At 38.3% G+C, this 23264-nt stretch overlaps 1 protein-coding gene across 2 annotated transcripts in view; it reads right to left on the bottom strand.

Annotated features, from left to right (window-relative positions):
• The window catches only part of Nalcn (sodium leak channel, non-selective), a 298952-nt gene that overhangs the window by 87626 nt on the left and 188062 nt on the right, over positions 1 to 23264 (bottom strand). For both annotated transcript variants that reach the window (XM_059274302.1, XM_059274303.1), the window contains one exon: positions 23065 to 23139. In XM_059274302.1, the coding sequence (XP_059130285.1) occupies positions 23065 to 23139 (75 nt within the window). The remainder of the gene's footprint in view (positions 1 to 23064; positions 23140 to 23264) is intronic.

The following is a 23264-nucleotide window of genomic DNA, read 5'->3' as shown; positions in this document are numbered from 1 at the left end:
TGGCATTTGTGAGTCCTGCCTGTAAACCACCCAAACGCCCATCAATAGACTAGAAAAACAAACCTTATCTATTTAAACACTTGAAATGAATGAGATACAGCCTAATATAAAATGTGGTTAAATTTTATAGCGCAGTATTGACAGCAAGAAGCCAGACATAACAAAAGAAGATATATTGGGAGACAAGGTCGTAAGGTCAGCAAATAGACAACACTATTCTATATTGCTAATTTTCAGTGAGGTCAGTGTTCTAGGGGCAAGTAGAAAACAATGGCCAGATAGTCATAAGGTCAAATGGTTTCCAAGGTACAGTTGTCTTGATCTGTTCAGCTTGGGTGCATTATTTTTGGAAGACATCAGCAAATGTCCTCATCCTATGTTTATGTTTTGTTTTTTTTATTTTATTTTATTTTTCAAGACAGAGTTTCTTCATGTAGCTTTTTTGTTGTTCTTGTTGTTTTTGATTTATTTATTTATTATGTATACAGAAGAGGGTGCCAGATCTCATTACAGATGGTTTTGAGCCACCATGTGGTTGCTGGGAATTGAACTCAGGACCTCTGGAAGAATAGTCGGTGCTCTTAACCTCTGAGCCATCTCTCCAGCCCCCCTCATCCTATGTTTATTTCAGTTCAATGAAAAGCTTAAGAGTGGACAGATGATACATTTGAACAAATTCATGCAACTTCTATTTCATCGCTATCACAACCTGACCATTCTGACTTCTCTAATCCACAAGCTTCACCAAGACACAAACACAAGGAACAAGATGGGAAGAGGAGTCGTGCTGGGGGCAGGATGTGCTGGGGGTGAGGGAGATCAAGGTCACCAGATCAGATAAAAGTACTTCATGATACTTTGAAACCTCTCACAACATTAATTAACATTCGGTAAAATGATATTCTACCTCTTATCCTAATTTTTCATTCTTTCTTGTCCACACACATTTTCTAAAAACAGGTACACTTTGATGCAGAAGAATGACTAATATCAGTAAAAGGACTAGATATGAATTTAAGATTGTTACACTATCCCCTCTCCAATGCAAGGTTTTTAAAAATAAAGTAATTATAATTGTAAATGACTGATAAAAATTAAAATATCTGAAGCCTTGAGGGGAAGACACAGTGCAGAGGACTCTGAGATTTTCCTCTTCATGTTGAAAAACCTAATGTAAAGAATGGCACACCGGAGGGAATTGATAATGGTTTCAGCTGAGCAAGAAGTCTGCCTGCAGTCCACAGAGCATATGATTGCTTTGTGACAGGCTCACACTGCAAAAGAGAAAAAAGTGCATTTGCAAAAGAGAAATTACAACCAAAGAAAGAAACAAGTGTCAAACCTTGAGCTTTAAAAAAAATTATAAATCTAAGCTTTCGCTCTTCTACAGCTAGGCATCTGTTAAGCTGAGATATCATTGCACGCTTTGGGTGGCTGAGAGTCTCTGCTTTCCCAGCCCTCTCAAGAGAGTTCGGGCATGATTGTGCTGCATGACACATACCCTGTTCTGCCTCGTTGCTCCCATCTCCCTGTTTCAGCCTGTGCTTTCTTCTGCTGAGGGACTCAAACACTGTCCCACCACATTTCGTTTCAGAACGCTGTGACAAATAGCTGAACTAGAGGAGTACATTCATGTTGTAATTTTTTGGTGTGATTTTTCTAAAAGAAAATAATTTAGAAAATACCTAGACTTGTGAAATATTCTCATTTTTCAAATCAAATCCTTGGTGGATGAAGGGGGTTGTGCATAGATGTGAAAGTTAGTACAACTGAAGAGTAGCCATTAACTGTTCAGAATATGAAAAATCATCACACTGTGTTCACACAGGAATGAAAAGTAATCCCTCCTCTAAGTTATGGAATTAAAGTACGGCTGGATTCTCCATGCATCTTTACCTGGTGGTGGTGTCTGGCTTTTTTTGCATCTACACTGACAGCAATTCAGAATGCAGGATCTTTATGAACTACACATCATCATTTTTCAAGGGAGCTTCTCTAACTAAATTGTTCACACAAATTTTACAACCCAAACGAAATGGCTTCTGGATTAAAACAGATGGTTTAGGTGGGGTAAAGAGCAAATATGTTGGCTTTTAATAATGTGTGTTACCATAAATACTTGATATAAAGTGTGAGGACTACCTTGCTTTCCCTGCTCTGTGAAGTAAGGAGCACCCACAGGGAGGAGCTTTTAATTTTACACAGGCAAGGGGCAATGAATTCATACACACAAAGGGCAATGAATTCACACACACAAAGTGGCAATGAATTCATATACACAAAGGGCAATGAATTCACACACACAAAGTGGCAATATTGTACATATCACAAATGTTTACTTAAAATATTTTCTGCTAATTTCCTTCCTTTTATAAAATCTTTAGCAAGTTTAATACTCCCAAAGTCAAATGGATTTTTATTACCTTGGTGCATAAATTCAAGCCATCCATATTAAATTGGGAGGCTCATTTCTCAGTTGGTTTATGGCTACATTTCTATATGATAGCTGTTACCTAAGAATGTTCACAATAATTGTAAAATACAGATGAATTAATTGTATGATATGTACTTAAATTAATATTGTTTTTATTTTTTATTTACATGTATGTGGTGTGTGTGTGTGTGTGTGTGTGTGTGTGTGTGTGTGTGTGCACTTATGCATGTGGTTATTCCAAAAGACCAGAAGGTGACATAAGATTCCTTGGAGTTGGTGTTACAGGTGTTTCTCAGTCACCAGGGTGCTAGTAGCTGATCTAGGGGTCTCCTACAAGAGTAGCAAGTGCTCTTAACTGCTAAGCCATCTCTGCAGCTTGTTTATATGAAAGCTGACACCCCAAAATTCTCACAGTAATTTCGTAATGTGAACTAATTAGTTGAATGTGATTGTTTGCTTTTCTGTCTCCCTAGAGGTTCTGATCTGTTGCCCATGCATCCATATGGCAGGCCTGGCAAGGCGGTGGGGAAGAGCTGGGTCACCAGGGACTGAAGTGTGGTTCTGCACTTGCTGATTTAAGAGCTCAGCAGAACACTTAGGAAGGACAGTGGCATTAATATCACCTTATGACATCTCTGAAATGTTTATTTTCATGCTCTTTACACTGAACTTCAGATCTTACAAGCTTTAAATGTCCTTCAGAAGGTGTGAAAAATATTTCCAGCAGCTTTTACTGGTTGGTAAGAGGAAAAAGGAACTTTAAGAGTAGACTGCCTTGTTGAACTGACCACATGAATTGTTCTTAGATTATCATGCATTAAAAACCCATTAATGCAACTAGTTATCTGTTAGAGAATTGCTGATAAGTCAAGATTGCTTTTGTCTGCTTTTTTCTTACAAATCTCAATACCTCCATTTTACATTAGATTTCTTTTGTGTTAGTCAACTGAGACATAGTGGTTTCCATTTAGGAACTGACTGAGTCATAGAAATATACTCATTATGATAAAAATGCACTGTTTTCCTCTACTTCAGATGAAATCACATTAGAATTTCATGTAATATAGATACTTGGTTCATATTACTAGATGAATATTCCAGTAAGAGGGGAGAGCCAAGATAAAGTCTTTATATGTATACTACACACACACAATCACATGCACACACACACACACAAACACAGCATATGTAAAGGTGTTTGTACAATTGCTGTCTCATTTATTGATATAAAATATATAGTATAGTTTTTGTCAACTTGATACAACCCCTGACACACTTACACACCTTTGAAGAAGGAATCTTAACTGAGGAGTTGCCTTTTTTCGACTGGCCTGCGGGCATGTCTGTGGGGATATTTTTAAAATTGTGTAAATTAAAATTGATGTAGGAGGCCCCAGTCCACTGTGCGGAGTACCATGTCTGGGTTGTATCAGAATGGCAGCTGAGCAAGCCAGAGAAAGCAAGCCAATAGGCAGCATTCCTCTCTGTTTTTTGCTTTGACTTCCTGCCTTGTCTTCCCTCAATGGTCGACTGTAACCTCTAAGATGAAATTAACCCTTTCCCCTTTGAGTTGGTTTTGGTCATGTGTTCATGCAGCATCAGGGACATTAACTAGGTCACACAGGCAATAGCATATCTTAGTAAATGGTAAAAGATGAGGATGTGGAATTGAGCTTCAGTTAAGTTTTTAAACTCTTAGGCATTTTGGATTTCAGTGCTCTCAAATTAAAAATGAGGATTATCATTCATTTATATAAATGCCAGATATATAAGTGAGACAGCCTATTGCTTGTTATCTGAATCACTCCAGAAATGTACTATACAAACCAAGCTATCACTGTGCTAAAGTAGTTGTGGACTTTACCAGAAGTTGAATTCATCTGAAAGGGAGCTATATAAAGAAGACTGCATATGTGCTCTCCATCTCTCTCCCTTGTCCTCCTCTCTGTCCCATTTCTTCCTCTTTGCTGAGGTGAATGATTTCTTTTTTAAGATTCCTAATTGTAAACATGAAATGAAAGATGGAAATAAAAAAACGCCTTTTTCCTGATCGTGTCTCCTTTACTGTTCTCCTAACCATGCCAAACTGACTTCTTTGAGAAGAAGCTGTCTGCTTTGCTCTGCACTCTGATCTCACCATAACTCTCAGGAGGGTTCCTCCAGGCTCTTTCTTTGTGGTTAACTTCAGGGATCACATGATTATGCAGTAGAGACACCCAAATGATGCTCCCTAAGCACACTCACTGGCTTTTGTCTTAGTCTTCCTTAAATCCCTCCTTCAGGAGCCGCACCCCCCACTCTGACCCCAAATCAAAAGAAACAACATTGTGCTTCTCTGGTCCTTAAAGTAATTCTGGGACTGACATTTATATGCAGAAGTGCCAGTCCTCTGAGCATGACCTTAAATGTCCTCCAATGCTGTACCTTTGTGCCCCAACCTTGTTGGCTATATCTTCCGTTGTTGTACCTGTTTCTCAAAACCCCCAGAGACCCCCAAGGAGCTAGTTTCTAATGCAAGCACATAAGGGTCCTTTTACTGTCAGGTTCAACCTGGGCCACCATCAGACAGATGGAGAGAAATGCAGCGGCAGTGGTGGACCCAGGGGTAGAGGGTTTTACAGGGAAAAACTGCAAGCCATGGATCACATGCTTTGGCAATTCGGGATTGGGTGGAAGGAATATGGGGCAAGGTGATTTTTTGAAGCTATTGGTCTAGACTTCTGGTGCGAAACCACATTTGAAACTATTTGGTTGTGCTTTTGGTGGGGAACCACAACTTGCTCAGCAGGATTATCTGGATATCTTCAAGGGCCGTAAACCGCAGACAGAATGTCTGCAGGAGCATACTGCTCTGTATCTGTTGAGTTGTCAAGGCACATTCCTGAGGTCCTTCCTGGAATTGAGTACAGCAGGTGGTCTAAGATGGTGGCCTTACCCTAAAATAGGTTCTGTATTGCTTTCACACCGTTCAGTTCTGTCCATGTGACTTCATAGGATGTCACTTGCTCACAGCAGCTATTCCTTCCTTAATGTAAGTCTCAAAGCTCCTTCCTAAACCATCTGCTACAGGAATATTCCTCAGAAAAGAAACTGGAGTTTGGGCAGTAAACATGGGGGCTGGATATCAACTTCAGCACTTTGCATGCTAATATTATGTAATCCTTACAGTAGCTCCCAGGAGTAGGATTCACAATCAGTGCCATTGTCATATCATTCTGTGGGTGAGGGCACAGGTCCAAGGAGATCAAATCAGTTCTGCTGAGTCACCCACAAACCTTCTGATTTCTGAACGAAAACTTCCCCAAACTATCTTGCTCCCTCCAAATCTTGATCCTATGTAACAGACAGACTGCTGTTTCTGCGATTCCATGCCTGCCGGCCCCATTATATAGAATTCTCCTTTCTACTTTACTAACAAAATTAATCATTTCTGACATTTCTTCAAGCTTGTGAAGTCTAATCTGAATCAGGCACATCTTCCTCAGTGGTCTTAAATTCCATCTTGCTGGCCTGGGCTCTGCACTATACCTTTCTAATAATACACACTTTTCTCCTATTGAGATAACAACTTTTTAATGAGTGAAGAACTATTTGCGGCCCATGGCTTCACATTAGCCTGTCCATGCTGAAGAGGAGAACACAAAGGTGATGGGATGAGCTGTTGCTGGAGAAATTTTCTCCAGCTCCCGCCACCAAGTCCCGCCAGTCCCAGAGCCCACTTATAAAATAAACACACAGACTCTTACATTATTTAAACTGCTTGGCCATTAGCTCAGGCCTGTTATTGTCTAGCTCTTACTCTTATATTTAGCCCATTTCTATTAATCTTTACTTTGCCACATGGCTTGTGGCTTATCGGTACTTTACATCTTCCTTGTCCTCATGGCGGCTCTCAGTGTCTCCCTCTCAGCCTTCCACTTCCCAGAATTCTTTTCCTTGTCCCGCCCATACTTCCTGCCTAGCCAATGGCCAATCAGTGATTTATTTATTGACCAATCAGCAACACACTTGACATACATACCATCCCACAGCAATGAGCAGAGAATGAAACACCAGAGATGACCATGAACTGGCTGAGGTGGGCCATTGTGCTATTTCTCATCACTCTGTTACTCTTCCCTGGATTTCCTTATAACGGAAAATCAGTCATACTGACCTATGCCATCAATCCCTCTAAAAGTTCAGAAGAAAAATGGCAAATCATTGGATTTTCTTCGAGAAACAAGATCATCTAAAGCATTGGCTCTCAACAGAGTATGTGTTCCCACTGTTTAAGACTAAAAATACATTAAAATAAGCTAAACAGGACCTATATACAAAATGAAGCTTCTTATATGAAGCTTTATATGCTATCATTGAACAAGGTAACATTATTTTGACTTTGACATGTCATGTTATATTATTTACCATAGAAAATTCTTGCCCTATTTTTGAAAGTCCACTATATTTTTGAAATGATTTTTTAATTTTTTTTTTTATTTTTTGGTTTTTCGAGACAGGATTTCTCTGTGTAGCTTTGCGCCTTTCCTGGATCTTGCTCTGTAGACCAGGCTGGCCTGGAACTCACAAAGATCCATCTACCTCTGCCTCCCGAGTGCTGGGATTAAAGGTGTGTGCCACCACCGCCCGGCTTGAAATGATTTTTAAACTTATTTAACAATTGAAAAAAGCACAAAACATTTCTGTATGTCCTTGATCCATATTCTTCTTAAACTTGCATCTTATGTAACCATGGAACATTTCCCAAATCCAGAAGTTAGCCTGAGTTGTGTACCCTTAATTACAGCGAAGGGATTATTTGGAATTGCCATACTTTTGCACAAAGGCCTCTTTCTTGTTCTGGAATTCCATCTAGGACACAGCACTCTCTTCCATGGCCAGTCTTCTGTCCTCCTCACTGCTGTATCAATTACTTCAATTTTCCCTGTTTTATTGATGTTGATGGCCCTGGAGACAACCACTTGGGTAGTTTTCTAATTACCTCTTAATTTCAGGATGTCTGGTGTTTCTCATGGCAATGCTGATGTTTTGAAAGTTTTTGGTAGAATACTATGGAAATGTTATACCATTTTTACCACACTTGAAAGAATATGAAACCAACATGCCTTACTATAGATGGTATAAACTGCTGATGTCAGCTAGGTTCCTTCACTGTAAGGTTACATTAACCAAGTGCCAGTTACTAAGTCCAGCTGTCACTTGGAATAGATCAATTTAGCTTTGTATCTTTGAAGGTAGGGACAGCAGAGAATTTGCAGACACTTGTGAAGATTGCTGTAATAATTTAAAAATATGTCTGAGTGGTGTTTCTTTTAGGTCATGCAAATATGGCTTCTCCTTAGAGTTTTTGCTCTGATTTTTGCACCCACCAGCCGAGCAGGTCTTGCCTGTAGCAATAGCTGGAGTATCCTCCTGGGGACTTTCTGCTTCTTGTTTGGTTATTTCTGTTTCTCCATACTTCTGAGAAAAAAGAAGGCTATCTCTTCCATTTATTTATTTATTTATAGACTTGTAGTTTTTTCATTTTTTCAGAGTTTTTGAAACTGGGTCTAACCATGAACATGAACTCTTAGGTCAATCCTTAGGGGATAAATCAGTATCAGTCTATTTATTTTAATGCTCAAAGCATTCATCCTTCTGGCACTGACAGGGTGTGTGTGACCCTTCAGAAGTATTCTCTACTCTTCATACATATTTTCTTACCCACATTCATATTCCCCCCTTTCTCATTTTCTTATATCACACAATGCTGGGGCCAGACCTTAGCATTAAGTTTCCTCCTTTGTTACTAGTATACACAGTTCCCTCTCATTTAAGGAAAAATATGTTTCAAGACCTTCAGTCAAGTTTGAAAGCACAGATAGTAAGCTACCCCTAATATATTGTGTTCTCCTACATATACACATCTATACAAAAGTTCAGTTTAGAAATTAGGTACAATAAGAGACAAATTATAGAAACTAGTAATGAAATAGACAATTATAATAATATTGTAATAATACAACTTGTATAAATTATATAATAATACAATTGTATAAATGGTGTCACTCAAAATATCTTACTATGTTTTACTTTTTCAGTTAAAGGAAGCACTTTACAGATCATCTTGGATGTCTGAATTGACAACATCGGTACTTGTGCTTTGAGCCTGTGATTAAATATGTAAGGTTTACTTGAACACAGGTGCTGCAGTTCCTTAACAGTCTATATGGCCTGTGTGAAGACTGAATTGGCTGCTAAATGATTGATGAGTGGGTGATGTACACAGACTGGGCACACTGGACTAGTGGGAGACCAATGTCTGCAGTGTAAGGGGGGCGGGACAGAGTGGGATGGCCAGAGACTTTACCACATTACTTAGAGCATCAAGTACTTTAGAACTTATGAGTTGTTAATTTTAGAATTTTTCATTTAATACTTTTGGTGTGCAGTTGACTTCAAATAACTCAAATTAAGGGAAGAGAAACTACTGAAAGAGGACTACTGTACTATTGCTATTAAGTTTTCTTGTTCTCAGGAGAACTATGGCATGCATGTATGTAATAAACCTCATGCACATGTGTCTATATTTAGTTTTGTTTATGTTTACTTACATGTGTGCATGTACCTTGTAGAACTGTAGAACCATATACATGTATATATCCATTTATCTATCTATCTATCTATCTATCTATCTATCATCTATCTATCTATCTATCTATCTATCTATCTATCTATCTTTATATTACTGTTCATCTATCATCTATAATCTCTCTTAAAACAAACTGAGGTCATACCATTACTTTACTCCAGTCTACAATTCACTTTTTGAACTCTCCTATTTGCTTATCTGTAACTTCTTTTCCTGTCTTCTTGATTTTTAGGAAGTTACCTGACTTGTTTCATATTAGCATTCCTATAAAGTTGTATCAATGATGCTATAACAAACATAAACAAAGCACATTAAATTTGACTGGGCCCAGACCCTAGCAGTGCTCTTTTCCTTTAAGTAATTCCTTTTCAGGTGTCAATCACACATTTCTAAATATTATTCCTCAGAGTGCCTTCTGTCCATAGCAGAGTTGTTAAAAAGTTTTCTATCCTTTGATAAAAGAGTTTATTAGATTCACTCTGAAAATTTACATTAATCAACATATTTTATGCAAAACAGAATGAAAATAGGGCTAACACTGAACAAAACAATATGCATATTTCTCATTTCTGAGAAACGTTGTAAGGCATTCTTTTATTAATATCAGAGTACACAATATTCATGCATGAGAAAGTCAGGGATCAGTTTGCCCTACTATGTTTAATAATGAGCAAATTTAACCTAGAATATGAGGAAAGGTCAACAATGAAATCATCCATCCTCTACTACAGGAAAGCTAAATGACAGTAAAGGGGAAATAAAAGACAGATAGATTCTGTAGCTTCTGGTTTAGCCTTGGTTATCATGAATTAGTGACCTTTTGTTTCAGATCTGACCCAATGCTTGTCTATACCCTTCCCTCCTGATAGCCACTTCTCTCAACTAGGTTGGTTATATGGAAGCTTGCTGAGCTGGAATGCCAGTCGGACTGCCTGGTATAGTCACTGGATTAGAGCACAATATGTTTGATGTTCGAAGACATTGACATCTTCCTTCTGGAGAACAGTAAGGATGGAGGCATAGTAATCCGTGTGTAGCCTGGATATGACTAGAGATAAGATCTTACCCAGAGCATTAGCAACTGCTTGAGAATTAAGAAATATTCTGAGACTAGTCCTGGGAGTACCGTATCTTCTAGTTCTCTCCTACCTTGGATGGTTCAGAGGAGTTCTCAGTGGCTACCATGAGGAATGCTAAATGAATGTGGGAAGCCAAAGGGCTTTTATTTTCACAGGAATCTATGAAGTGATTTTTCTCTAAGCTCTTCTGTTGCTTGCCTCTGCTAAGAAGCATCTCTCCATGTTTACATTGAACTCCCAATGCTTGTCTATACCCTTCCCTCCTGATAGCCACTTCTCTCAACTGCGATGGTCATTCAGGTGTGTGAAGTGAATGAGAGCCTGTTGGTCACTTCAGCAAGGTCAAGTCTGTGCCCTTTAGGTGTAGGTCATCCAGGAGACTAAGGCACTTAATTCTATATTTTCCTGTCAGAGGAGAGCAAGATAAAAATGACCTGATCAAAAATACACTGAGCCACTTGAGAATTCAAATAGTCATGAAATTCATTTCTAGGACTTTTAGAGTAAAAATCACAGGAAGGTAGTGAATTTTGAGAGCAAATTATGTAAATGGGAAGGAATGGATGCCTTTGCTGAATTTCGTGTTCATTTTCACCCACACTCAAATGGAAAGCAAGCTGTCTCATAACATCTATTAATACAACCTAGATTTTCATTAAGGAGAAAATTAAACACTGGCAAACTCATGCTGTTCTGAGAAACTGCTGCTCACAAAGAACTCAGTCACAGCAGCTCCTATGCCAGAGCTTGGCATGCAAACCAGGGACATCCATGGTCCAGCTTTTCATCCAAAATTGGCTGTCAAACCCTCCCTGATGATGATGATTATCTTGTCTGCACTGGGTGCTGAGGTTTGAGAGAGTTCTCGGAGAGGTGTTAGCATATACCCAGTAATCAATAGGAGAGATGTTAAAGGTATTTATTTTTTCAAAAGTCTCATACAGTATAAACAACAGCAAAAGAGAATAGACATTGGGCATAAAGGATAGAACTGGACCAGTGAGTACAGCTAAATCCAGCTTCTATCTCCTTCCCAGAGGACAATATCAGATCTCCCAAGACCTTGTGAGAGTCTGGATCTAAATTCCTACGGGACCAGAAAGATAGCATAGATACCAGTGCAGAAGGAGAAAACAGTCATCCTAGACAATACACAGGAGTTAAGACTGACATCATCAAATTGAAAATGTCACATCACATCTATAGATACAGGCTGAGAAAATTAGGGATACTCAGGTAGTAAAGTCTATGTGAATATTTCAAAATCCTAGCAACTTCAAAGTGTGAAATGTTCCTGGCTTCATGCATTTTCACAAGGGATATTCAGCCTGTATTCAAATTAGACTCCAGAATGGTAAAGTTATTTGCATATTCTTGTCTCCATTGAGCCTGATGGAGCATTTTGTTTATAGCAAGGACTCAAATATTTGATGAATAAATGAACAATCAGAAACTAGGAAGGCTTTGGGAAAAATGGGAATATATTTGAACTATTCGGAAGAAAGAAGCAGATGGCATGCGTGAAGCTTGAGTCCACAGAGGCAATCACATCTCACCAATATGCATGCTTAGTTAGTACTTAGGTCTGTCCAGGATAAAACTCATTCTAATGCCTCAGAACAGGTAACACAGCCGTGGATGTGTGTGCTTATGATTAAACAGCTGTCAGACACTTCATAAGACTAAAAAACAATTTCATGCTTTTGTCCTCAGACCCAGGACAATCTATTTTCCTATTGTCTATGACAGGAGCTGGAAAACAAAAGAATGCTGTTAGATTTCACTTTATTACTGCCCTTGTTGTGTTCAGTGGTTGAGGGCAGAAAGCTCTTAGATATGTTCTGCTCTTGATTAAAGGGAGGAAAAAGAAAGAACATCTTTGGGGATCAGGAAGGAACACTGCTGGGCAGAGTTGAAGAATAATGTCCCTCAGTTTGGGTAAATTTTTACTTCACTCTTTACAAAACAAACAAACAACAACAGAGCCATAATAAACAAAACAAAACACTGAGATAATCTTGATTTAATAATCTTTCGGAATACTGCGAAAATCAGTATTAAATGTCATTTTTGAGGGGTGGGGAAATGGCTAAATTAGAAAATTGCCTTCTACACAAGCAAGAAGGTCTGAGTTTAGATTTCTAGAACCCATGGAAAAAACTGGGGGTAGCAGCATACTCCTATACCCCCAGATGTGGAGGGTATGTGCATGGAGATAGGGTGATCTCCAAAGTCGATTGGCCAGCCAGCCAGCCTATCCAAGTTCAGTGAGAGACTCTGTCTGAAACACTAAAGATAGAAAGCAACTGAGAAACGACAACCAGCATCAATCTTGGGCCTCCACATGCACACACACAGAAACATCTACTCTAACAAGTAAAGAACACACACACACACACACACACACACACACACACACACACATCATTTTGAACCAGCACAATTGAAGACTGACATGACCATCACTTTGCTATTATAAACTTGAAAACATAGTCTACAGTCTTAGGTGTAGAGTTCATTGTCAAGAGACTTTACTAACCAAGAACAGAGGTCCTGCAATGTCAGGGCATGAGACATAGGTAAGGATTACACAACAGTATCATTTGAAGGTAATCTGGTTTCATCAAAAAAACATCTGAAATGGAATATTGGAACAGTTTATAGGAATCTTCTTCCATGGAAATCTCACATTGATAAACTTTTAGGGATTGATTCAAGGCAAAGACATGGCCCTAATGCTTACCACCCTGCTATCACCTGGTCTAGACTTCTCTTGCTCCCAGTATTCAGGCATGGATTGTGGTGGTATTTTACTTGTACTGAAATGTGATTTTAATTGTATGTTAATAAATAAAGTTGCCTGGGGGTCAGAGTTATAGAGCCATAGCAAGTGCGTGGCGGTGGTGGCGCACGCCTTTAAGGACCTGGAGGGCGGTACATACAGGCAATGACAAGGCAGTCACATGTTTAGTTTACAACCAATGAAAAGGCAGAACATCTAGAGTATTTAAAGACGTACACACAGGAAGTAGGCCTCTTTTTCGGAGAGCTCTCTTGGCTGAAGCAGGATAGCTGAAGCAGGAAGGGTAAGGCTCTTAGTTCTGACCTCTTGGCTTTCTTCTCTGAATCGGCTCTGTGTTTCTTATTTAATAAGACGGTTGGTTACATCTACAATGGATCTTCCAAGTTTTTGAAAGTTTCATCTTCAAGTTGGAGAAGGAAGCTTTGAAAATGTTCACTTTCCAGGGCTGAAGTTACAAAGTTCCCAAACAGGGTAGTTTAGTGGTGCAGATATTTACTGTCTTCCATTTCAGAGGCTGAGAATTTGAGACTAAGATGTCCCCAGGGTAAGTTCTTTCTGGATGTTCTGGGGAGGGCCCATCTTGTGAGTTTCTCTAAGCTTTGAGTGACTTGGTCAATACTTGTTCCCTGTGGATGCTTGACTCCCAGATCTGTCTCCGTGTATGTCTGTGTCCCTTCTCTTCCTACAGGGACTCTAGTCAAGCTGTGTTTGAGTTCACTTTAGCAGTCTCATCATAACTCATTGATATTTACAAAGATGCTATTTCCAGTTAAATCACATCATAGGCACTTAGGTAGGTGGCGTCCAACGTGGTGGCAAGAGTTTCCACCTAAAATCTGAGAAAAGATTCTAAAACGGAGCTAAAAACAGCTTCCTAATTGTCTCTCTCAAATGAGCGGCAGCTGCCGGTTTGAGCTACCTGTGGGTTCCTAGCTTGCGTGCTCGACCTGCAGAATGGCGGGAATGAGGCCTCTGCAAGTGGCACATTAAGCTGCATGGTGGATTTAGACTTTGCTAGTACAAAACAAAACAAAAAAAGGTTTCTGGGCTACACGCTGCTTGGATAAAAGCATAGACCCATGATAGCTCCCAGAGCTGGTGGTAAACGTAGCCATGTTGGGAAGCTGAGGTGGGCGGAGCCAGCAGCCACAGCTGCTGCAGTTTAAAGCAATAGATTCACAATAAGACAGATTCAGATGTAATAGTTTGCAATGTGTGTAAAATATACGTAGGCTTGAAAGAGACAAAAAAGGTGATATATACAGTTATATAAACAAATACATAGTTTTAAAAAATAAAGTCTTTAAAGAGACAGTAAAATTAATAGAAAAAATAAGCCACATAAAGATGAATATTACACAGAGAATCTGGATTGTGTTGTCTTTGGGATTCTTAACTGCAGAGAGGTATTTGATTGTAAAGGAAGCTGAGTTAAACCAATATGTATACTTTAAAGATACCTTGACTTCAAAATTTGGATATAAGGATATGTTGCTTTGGAAAAGAGTCTCTTTTGTTTCCACAGAAAGCCAGAGGCTATGGATTTGTTCAAGATTAAGATACATCAGATTTGACCAGCCAAGACCACCTGAAGGTCTCCGATGACACTGTGGCCCAGATGATCCAACATCCAGAATGGTTTGAAGGCAACTGGCTCAGACGATATACCCTCATGGACTATTCCATAATCCTAAAATTTTCTTTGTATCCCCATAAGATACAGCGCCCCCCTCCAGCAGGAAGTAGTAAGAGAAGCTACGCCCAAATTCCCAAATTATATGTAATTTTACTTTGTTAAGGTTAAAACCTTCCTTTTTGAAAAAAAAAAGGGAAGTGCTGTGGGATGTTCGGTATGGCAAATGTGTTGCTAATTAGTTAATAAATAAAACACTGATTGGCCATTGGCTAGGCAGGAAGTGTAGGCGGGACAAGGAGGAGAATAAAGCTGGGAAGTGGAAGGCTAAGTAAGAGAGACACTGCCAGCCACCATGATGACAAACAGCATGTGAAGATGTCGGTAAGCCACGAGCCATGTGGCAAGGTATAGGTTAATGAAAATGGATTAATTTAAGCTGTAAGAAAAGTTAGCAAGAAGCTTGTCATGGCCATACAGTTTGTAACCAATATAAGTCTCTGTGTTTACTTGGTCGGGTCTGAGTGGCTGTGGGACTGGCAGGTGAGAGAGATTTGTCCTGACTGTGGGCCAGGCAGGAAAACTCTAGCTACAGGTAGGATTAGAATACATCCTAATACAATATATTCTGTAGAAGAACTTTCTGAGGCCACAACTGAACACATGTCAGGAGAATTCTGACAGCTTTATCTCCTGCTTTGATGAGACTTCTTGAATACACACTTAAAAAAATACCCTTTTTTGTACAGACTTTGTATTTTTCCCCTTTCTTCCTTCCTTCATTCCTTTATTCCTTTCCTCCCTTGTTTCTTTCTTTCTTCCCCCTTCCTTTCTTTATGTAGGGTGTCATATACTTCCTGAATGCTGGGATTACAGCCTTGTGCCTCAATGCATAGCTTTGACCTCTATATTTCCAATTACCTTGATGTTGATGATTGACACTTCCAAATTCCAAGTTTCTTCTGTTACTTCTTGGCATGAACTTTGGTCTAAATAGTTCACAGTCTTAATGATTTCTTCTAGCCAATTTTATTGCTGTTCATGTTTCAATATGTCAGAACTTATTAGAAAAATATCTAACACTGGTGATGATATTTTAAACATATCAGATTAAATGTAATATATAAGATTATTTTGGGAGATTATGTAAAGTTCTGGGCTATGATATGTAAACTGACAAAGAAGAGTCTCTTCAATCAAAAGACTGAGAGTGGTCTCAAGTGGACTTTGGTAACATTAATAGCTTTGAGTAAAATGTGGTGCCTCCAAACTCTCAGCTACTAGTAATTTCTAGGTTCTTTAGAGTATTGATCCTCTACCTCCTGGACAGCTGAGTGCTTCCTAGAGCAGAAGGAATCTAGCTACCAATCCCTCCTCCAGCTGTGTATGTTCCCAGTGTGTTGTACAAATATCATTCTTGGTGCATATTCTAGTGAGGAAAGGTTGGGGACACTGTAGTAAATATTCTAATACTGTTCACATAATTAAGAACCCACTGACAGCTAGGTGACCCTGTAGCATGAATCTTAGAAGGTCTTATTAATAAAATCAAACCTGAGCCAGTTTGATTAATAAAATCAAACACTGAATGATCAGAGAAACAGAACAGGCCACAGCTACCTCATCTTGCCAATTCCTCAGCTGATCCTGTTTCCTCAGACTGGAAATCTCTGAGTCCTTATCCAAATGGATCTCAGCTGAACTGCTTCTCGAAAGCCTGAAAGCTTAACCAGCTCTAGTTCTTTCTCCTCACGCCTTAAATACCTTTCTGCTTTCTGCCATCACTCCCTGAGATTAAAGGCTCTTGTTACCACGCCTGGCTGTTTCCAATGTGACCTTGAACTCACAGAGATCCAGGCAGATCTCTGCCTCTAGAATGTTAGGATTAAAGGTGTGTGTGCCACCATTTTCTGGCCTCTGTTCTGTTCTCTGACCCCAGATAAGTTTATTAGGGTGCACAATATTTTGGGAACACAATATCACCACATGACTCCCTCAGAAATGTTGCGTGTGAGGAAGATGAGATATGGGAGCTGGCAATTCTGATTCACTTCCTCAGGTGTCATTCATGCCTCCTTTTCTGTAACCCAACTATACCATCCAAGTCCTGAAACTGCCATCATTAACCACCTTCTTATTACTATGATGGTTGCTCATTTTAAATAAAAACATGTAGCTAGAGTTTTCCTGCCTGGCCCACAGTCAGGACAAATCTCTCACCTGCCAGTCCCACAGCGGCTCAGACCCGACCAAGTAAACACAGAGACTTCTTTGGTTACAAACTGTATGGCCATGGCAGGCTTCTTGCTAACTGTTCTTACAGCTTAAATTAATCCATTTCCGTTAATCTATACCTTGCCACGTGGCTCGTGGCTTACCAGCATCTTCACATGCTGTTTGTCATCGTGGCAGCTGGCAGTGTCTCTCTTACTTAGCCTTCCACTTCCCAGCTTTATTCTCCTCCTTGTCCTGCCTATACTTCCTGCCTGGCCACTGGCCAATCAGTGATTTATTTATTGACTAATCAGCAACACATTTGACACACAGAACATCCCACAGCAAAAACACGAATTGTGGTAAACATACTTAAAAGAATTTACATCTTACCAGCCTTTAGCCTATAACTCAGTTGGTTCACACTGCTATCCCACAGACTTGTAGAACTTTCTCATTTTGCAAAGCTGGAACTCTGTCCCCATTGAATAACAGCCCTTTATCCATCTCCAGTTTCTGGCAAGCAACTTTATATTGTGTGTCTATGGACTTGATTGCATAGGTGCTCATTTAACTCGTGTAAGTGAAACGGCACAGCGTGTGATTTTTTTTTATGACAGGTTGCTACATGAATTGTGATGACATCAGGGTATGTGTTGGAACCTCTACTCTTTTAGGCTGCTCTCCTTCATGCCCTCTTTCTCCAACCTTTTTATTACTTTCTCTGCCTTCAGATCCTGTCATACCCTATGCTTGTGATGAATGTCCCTGATTTCACCAGCCATGTCCTGTCTGCTGCCCAAACCCCTTATTCATCATCACTACTGACTCCAGTTTGATTACTTGTCAACTTTCCCACTATCTCATAACCTATTTAAAGGTAGAGACAGCTTCCTGTTGACCATACACATGTACATGTATATGTGTGTGTATCCCTGTTGCTAACAGATTGAAGAGTTAATGTCTGCTCAACAACATCTCAATCATACCACCCTCTTCCACATCCACCCTCAACAGTGAAGGCTGAATCATGAGTCTGATTATTATCTGGTTTTCTGTCTATACACCTGCATGATGAGAATATGCTGATATCTAAATTTCCTACATATCTTAATCATCCCACTGTCTAGATGTTTCTCATCACTAATGAAAGAACTGGTCCTCTGTGATGGCAGAAGGATACTGGATTAGAGCCATACATTCTGTGTTGTCCCAACTTTGGTACTTAGAAATAACATGAACTAGGTGAAAAGTTTACTTCTCTGAATATATTTTTAATATTCAGGATGGAATTTGGTAGGTTGGTATGAAATGCCCTACTCCAGGAATTTTCAGTAGGTAACATTTATTTTTGTCCCAGAAACACCTCTCATTTTAAAGTCACATTATCTTGAATTCACTCATGAGAGAGAGACAAAATAGTGAGTATAGGAAGACCTTAATGCAGCTCTTAAGATGTAACCAGTGGTTAGCTAAATTGTGTCCAAAGCAACACTACTTGCTAGGACCCTGAATTTGGAATGTATGGGAGGCAACAGAGATATGAATTAAATCTTCAAGGTGTAAAAGCATACTACTTAGAATTCTAATAGGATGTGTGTGTGGGGGAGAAGAAAGGGGAGAGAGAGAGAGAGAGAGAGAGAGAGAGAGAGAGAGAGAGAGAGAGAGAGAGAGAGAGAGAGAGAGAGAGAGCTATTGGCTTATGGATTACAGAAACAGAGAAATTCCAGTCTTCCCTATGTAAGCTGTAGATACAAAGAAGCAATGTAGCTCCCACAGAGAGCTGATGGTGTAGGTTCCAGTCTTGTTATAAATCAGTTGTTTACCTTGTTATCTGGCAAAGAGTAAATTCAGCTTTCACTATCTTTTTGTTCTTTGAGGCCCTCAGAAGATTTAACGATGCTGCCCATCTTGGAGAAGATATGCTTTCTTAGGCTATGAATGAAAACTCTAAGCATTATCAGAAATACTCCTACAGATCCACCCGGAACACTGCTTACTAACTATGTGGTCTTTTGTTAACCTAGGTAACATGATGCACAAATCAATCATTATGCAAGATAAGGCTAAATAAAAGTACTAATTTGCAACACATATCATAGAGTTTTTGTTGTTTCTGTTTTTTTTTTTCAATATCAGTCAAATGAATGCAAAGCAAGTGTGATCAGGGTACATTACATGAAATTCCCAAATACTCAACAAAAATATTTTGTTGGGAAAAATATCCTAGTGAACAAGAGTGAGAAACTATGTGTCCACTTGCCTTTGTGCTGTGGACTCTGTCAAACCTTGAACCAGGATTTTGAGAGATAGAATGTGGAGCTGAAGAACATTTTTTTTTAAATTTCATAGCTTTGAATTTAATCTAAACAGACTATCTACTTCTGTTTCCCACGATTCTTTCCCTGAGGCTTCTCTGGATTTTTTCCTCATAGTTTAATGAATTTTATATTGCTTAAAAGAACATCCTTCATATCTCTCTTGCTCTGACTTTGTGTAAAATCATTAAAGCTGTAGGACTTCTTTGTAATTTTCAAAGTTTCCACTCCACCACAACCCCCTTTTATCCCTCTTATTACTACACCACTGAGCTTCAAGGTCACCTTCTTTTAACTGATACCAGAGAACAGTTTGGCCAAGGTCTTTTTCTTTATGTTTCTATGTAATCTGACTTGTTCTTTCTTTCTTTCTTTCTTTCTTTCTTTCTTTCTTTCTTTCTTTCTTTCTTTCTTTCTTTCTTTCTTTCTTTCTTCCCCCTCTCTCTTTTTCTCTCTCTTACACACACACACACACACACACACACACACACACACACACACACAGACAAATAAATACATACTTGTCTTTTTCACAGATCACCATAATCACTCTTATACAACTTCATTTTAAAATGTCTGTGGAAAATTAATATACATATACAATTTTGTAATTACATGAAATAATTATAATTGTGATTAATTATCAATAATACCACATAGGAAATTTAAAAGTCTTATAAATAGATTCATTGAATGTCTGACTCACATTTGACATTTACATGGCTTCAGCTTGAGTCAATATAGTTTGGATCTTTAGAGTATAGGCTTTTGGTTATAAAATTGCATCGGTTCCAATCTTAGCTTTAACATTTGTTGATTGTTCAACCTTCAGCTCCCTTTCCCTCATCTGTTCGATGGATATAATAATATCTGTACTAAATGGCTATTTTGAGCAGTAAGTGAAGTTATTTGGCATTTGGCAGTGAGTAGACAGTCAGCAACTATTACTATATTAAAAAGAATCTACAGACTGGTTATAAACAGTAAATAATTAAAACAAAATTTGAACTGAGCAAAGATTTAGGAATGTGTAATGCATTCTGTAACTTGAAATGTTAAGAGAGTAAACTTTTAATATATCTTTTCTATTCTACTCTCTATCTGGGAATAGCAGTAAAAATAGATGGTGAGAGCCAGATCTCTGTATATAGAAATCTAGTAAATGGGGTAATTTCATTGGCAAATTCAAGAAATCTGTCAGAGACTGGAGATTTTCAGGTGCTCTCCCTGTGATTATAAACAGGTGTATGAAAGTACATGCTTGCATATGCATAGCTATGTGTGTAGTATTTTCTGCAAATGATCCAAACTCAAAGGCTAAGATCACTGAAAAGAGAAAACAATGAATATTTTAAAAATGATACAATTTTAAAAATATTCATTATTTATAATTTTAAGTCTATGTGTGTGTGAACCTTTGTGAGGTTGTGCACCATGAATTTTCAAGAGTCCTTAAGGAAGAGAAGAATGGGTTGATAGCTGGAGGTGCAGGTGTTTGTGAGCTGCTACACTGAACTTGAGTCCTCTGTAAGAGAAGCAACCTCGCTAGTCCCATCCAAAGGATACAGTTTTCAAAACTAGTGAAAATACAAAATATTCTTGTGCAAAATGGGAAGAAAGAGAACCAGGCACATTTTAATTTAGAATGATACTTTTTGCTCCAGTGGATTTCAAATATGAAATTGAAAGGATTTGGGGTATGAAATTAATAGATGAATTAATTAAATATGTAGTTTCAGTCCAGTCATGAATAAATAATAGCCTAAAAGGACTACTGAAAATGGGATCACTACTTTATTTTCCTTGGAGTTTTCAGAGTCGAAAATGCTTTTAAATCTTCAAAGAAAATGCCCCAAATTGGAGGTAAGCACAATTAAATAATCAATCTGACATACAGAATTTCTAAAAACAAAAACAGATTAAAAAGTGAGGAAAGTAAGATAGTAAGCAGTTGTGTGTGTGCGCGCGCGCATGCATGAGCATGTATGTGTGCATATGTGTTGGGTATATGTGCACATGTGGGTGCATTCATATGAAGGCCAGAGGTCAATGTCAGATGTTTTCCTCCTTTGTTCTCTACTTTATTTTCGATATAAGATCTGTAACTAAACCCCAAATTCACTAAGTTAGCTGGACTGGCTAGCCAGCCAGAACAATTATTTTTTTCCCTGTCATGTTGGAATTACAGATGCACACCACACATAGTCCTTTACATGAGTGCCTGGGATCTGACCTCATGGCTCACACTTGCACAAGAAGTAGTTTACCAAATGAGCCCTCTTCCAAGACTCATGATTTTTTAAATTGTTGGTTTTTCATTTTTGGTTAGATAAAATAAATGAAAAGCCCAAAATGACTGACTGTTGGATATATAAATGTTAAAAAGAAAATTAAATAGATTGTACATATATGTACAAATTAAAACACTCAAAATATAATCACTATAAAATTTATTTAGGTTTGCGTTCATAGGTTCCAAAAATTTGCTACATATAATTTTTTTTATTGCCTTCTAGCAGAAATAGTATTTTGCAAATGTAGGCTGAATTACTTAGTATTTTACTTATTCAGTGGTTGCTTAATATCACACTAAATCTTGTAGTAGGATCAGTTAGAGAAAACTGAATGTTTTTCATTTTTATGTATTCTATTTTACTGAGAGTATATAAATTTATTCAAGATCTATGAGTGATAAATATTACACACAGGAAAATCCATGTATAAATGCCAGATTTGGAAAGCAGCAGATTTTTAGTGGTCTTGTCAAATTATGCAGTTGATCAGTTTTGATGCTGAGCTCACACATAATGTATTTTTTCTACAAAGGAGTCACATACAGCATTTCATACCACTAGCATAGAATAACATCCCAACTCTCACTTGAAGAACCCTCTCCCTAAGCCACAAAGTGGAAAAAGCAAAATGAAATGACTCTGACCAGAGTCATTTGCCTTCATAGCTCAGGACACTTTGACACTTTAGGCCTTCCTGGGTATGCTCAGAGCAGAGGTCTTGATGTCAAACATATTTTTTAACCCATATGGATAAAATCGTTGGCTTTGAAGATGAGAGTAATGCAATGTTAAATTTTAAAAGGACCATTCAAAGAAATTAAAAAATGCAAACTTAATAGGTTATGTTGCTTTATATTTTGCAGAATAGACAAGTTTTAAAAATTCTGAATATTCACATCATTCTGAAGGTTTGCTTTAGAGTCTTGGGTCTTCTTGATAACATTTTAACTCACTGTCCAGTGTGTTAGTATGTCCAAGGAAATCTCCAAATCTCCAAATGTCTCCCATCCCCTTACTTCTTAATAAAGCCGAACACTCCAGTCAAGTGCAAACACCCCACCACAGAAGAGAACTATGGAGCTAGGTAGCTGTTTAGACTTGCACTTGTCTTCCATGGATAACATAACTTTTGTAAACTCCCGCTGCCGTTTTCTGATACCATTTCCCCTACCCTGATAGAGTCTGGTTTCAAGTGTAACAAGACACATATTTGATCATTTATCTTATTTAATTTTGAATAGTCACTTTGGGCACCTATACTAGATACTCTTCTAGTGTCTAGAAGTCAGACAGTTGCTTTTTTAATACTTTATGATGAAGACCAAGAGCACTGTATATACTTAGGCAATGCAGCAATGTGGCCCTGGGGAGTTTAGTTTCCAAACAGCCTTCATTTAATAGAAAGATGATCTCAAAATCCAGTTTATTAAACTATGACCATCTTACTTTTACTCAAAATAATATGAAACTAGCCTTAAGATATTTGTAAAGTAATAGGAAAACACCCCATGATATTAGATAGGAGATAAATTTAAAAAATACATCAGTTTATTAACTTACACTGCCTCAAATTTTTCAATTAAATTTTTTGCTTTGAAGGTCCGAACATCAACATTACTATAAATGCCCCTACTTCTTAACTCCCCCATGCCACTTACTTGTTTGAGCTTCTTTAGATCTTCATCAAGTTCTAAGTTGTCCAAAATAACAGCAACAAACAAACTCAGGAGGATCTATAAAACGGTTAAATAACAATGAAAACACCCACACTCTATAGATATCAAAATTTCATATATAATAAAGAATATCTATCTAAAAGATATTTGATAAAGAATTTATCAGTTGAAAATTATAAATA

The sequence above is a fragment of the Peromyscus eremicus genome, chromosome 9 (genome assembly GCF_949786415.1).
Source record: "Peromyscus eremicus chromosome 9, PerEre_H2_v1, whole genome shotgun sequence".
Classification (NCBI taxonomy): Eukaryota; Metazoa; Chordata; class Mammalia; order Rodentia; family Cricetidae; genus Peromyscus; species Peromyscus eremicus.
This window is presented reverse-complemented; position numbering and strand designations above follow the sequence as displayed.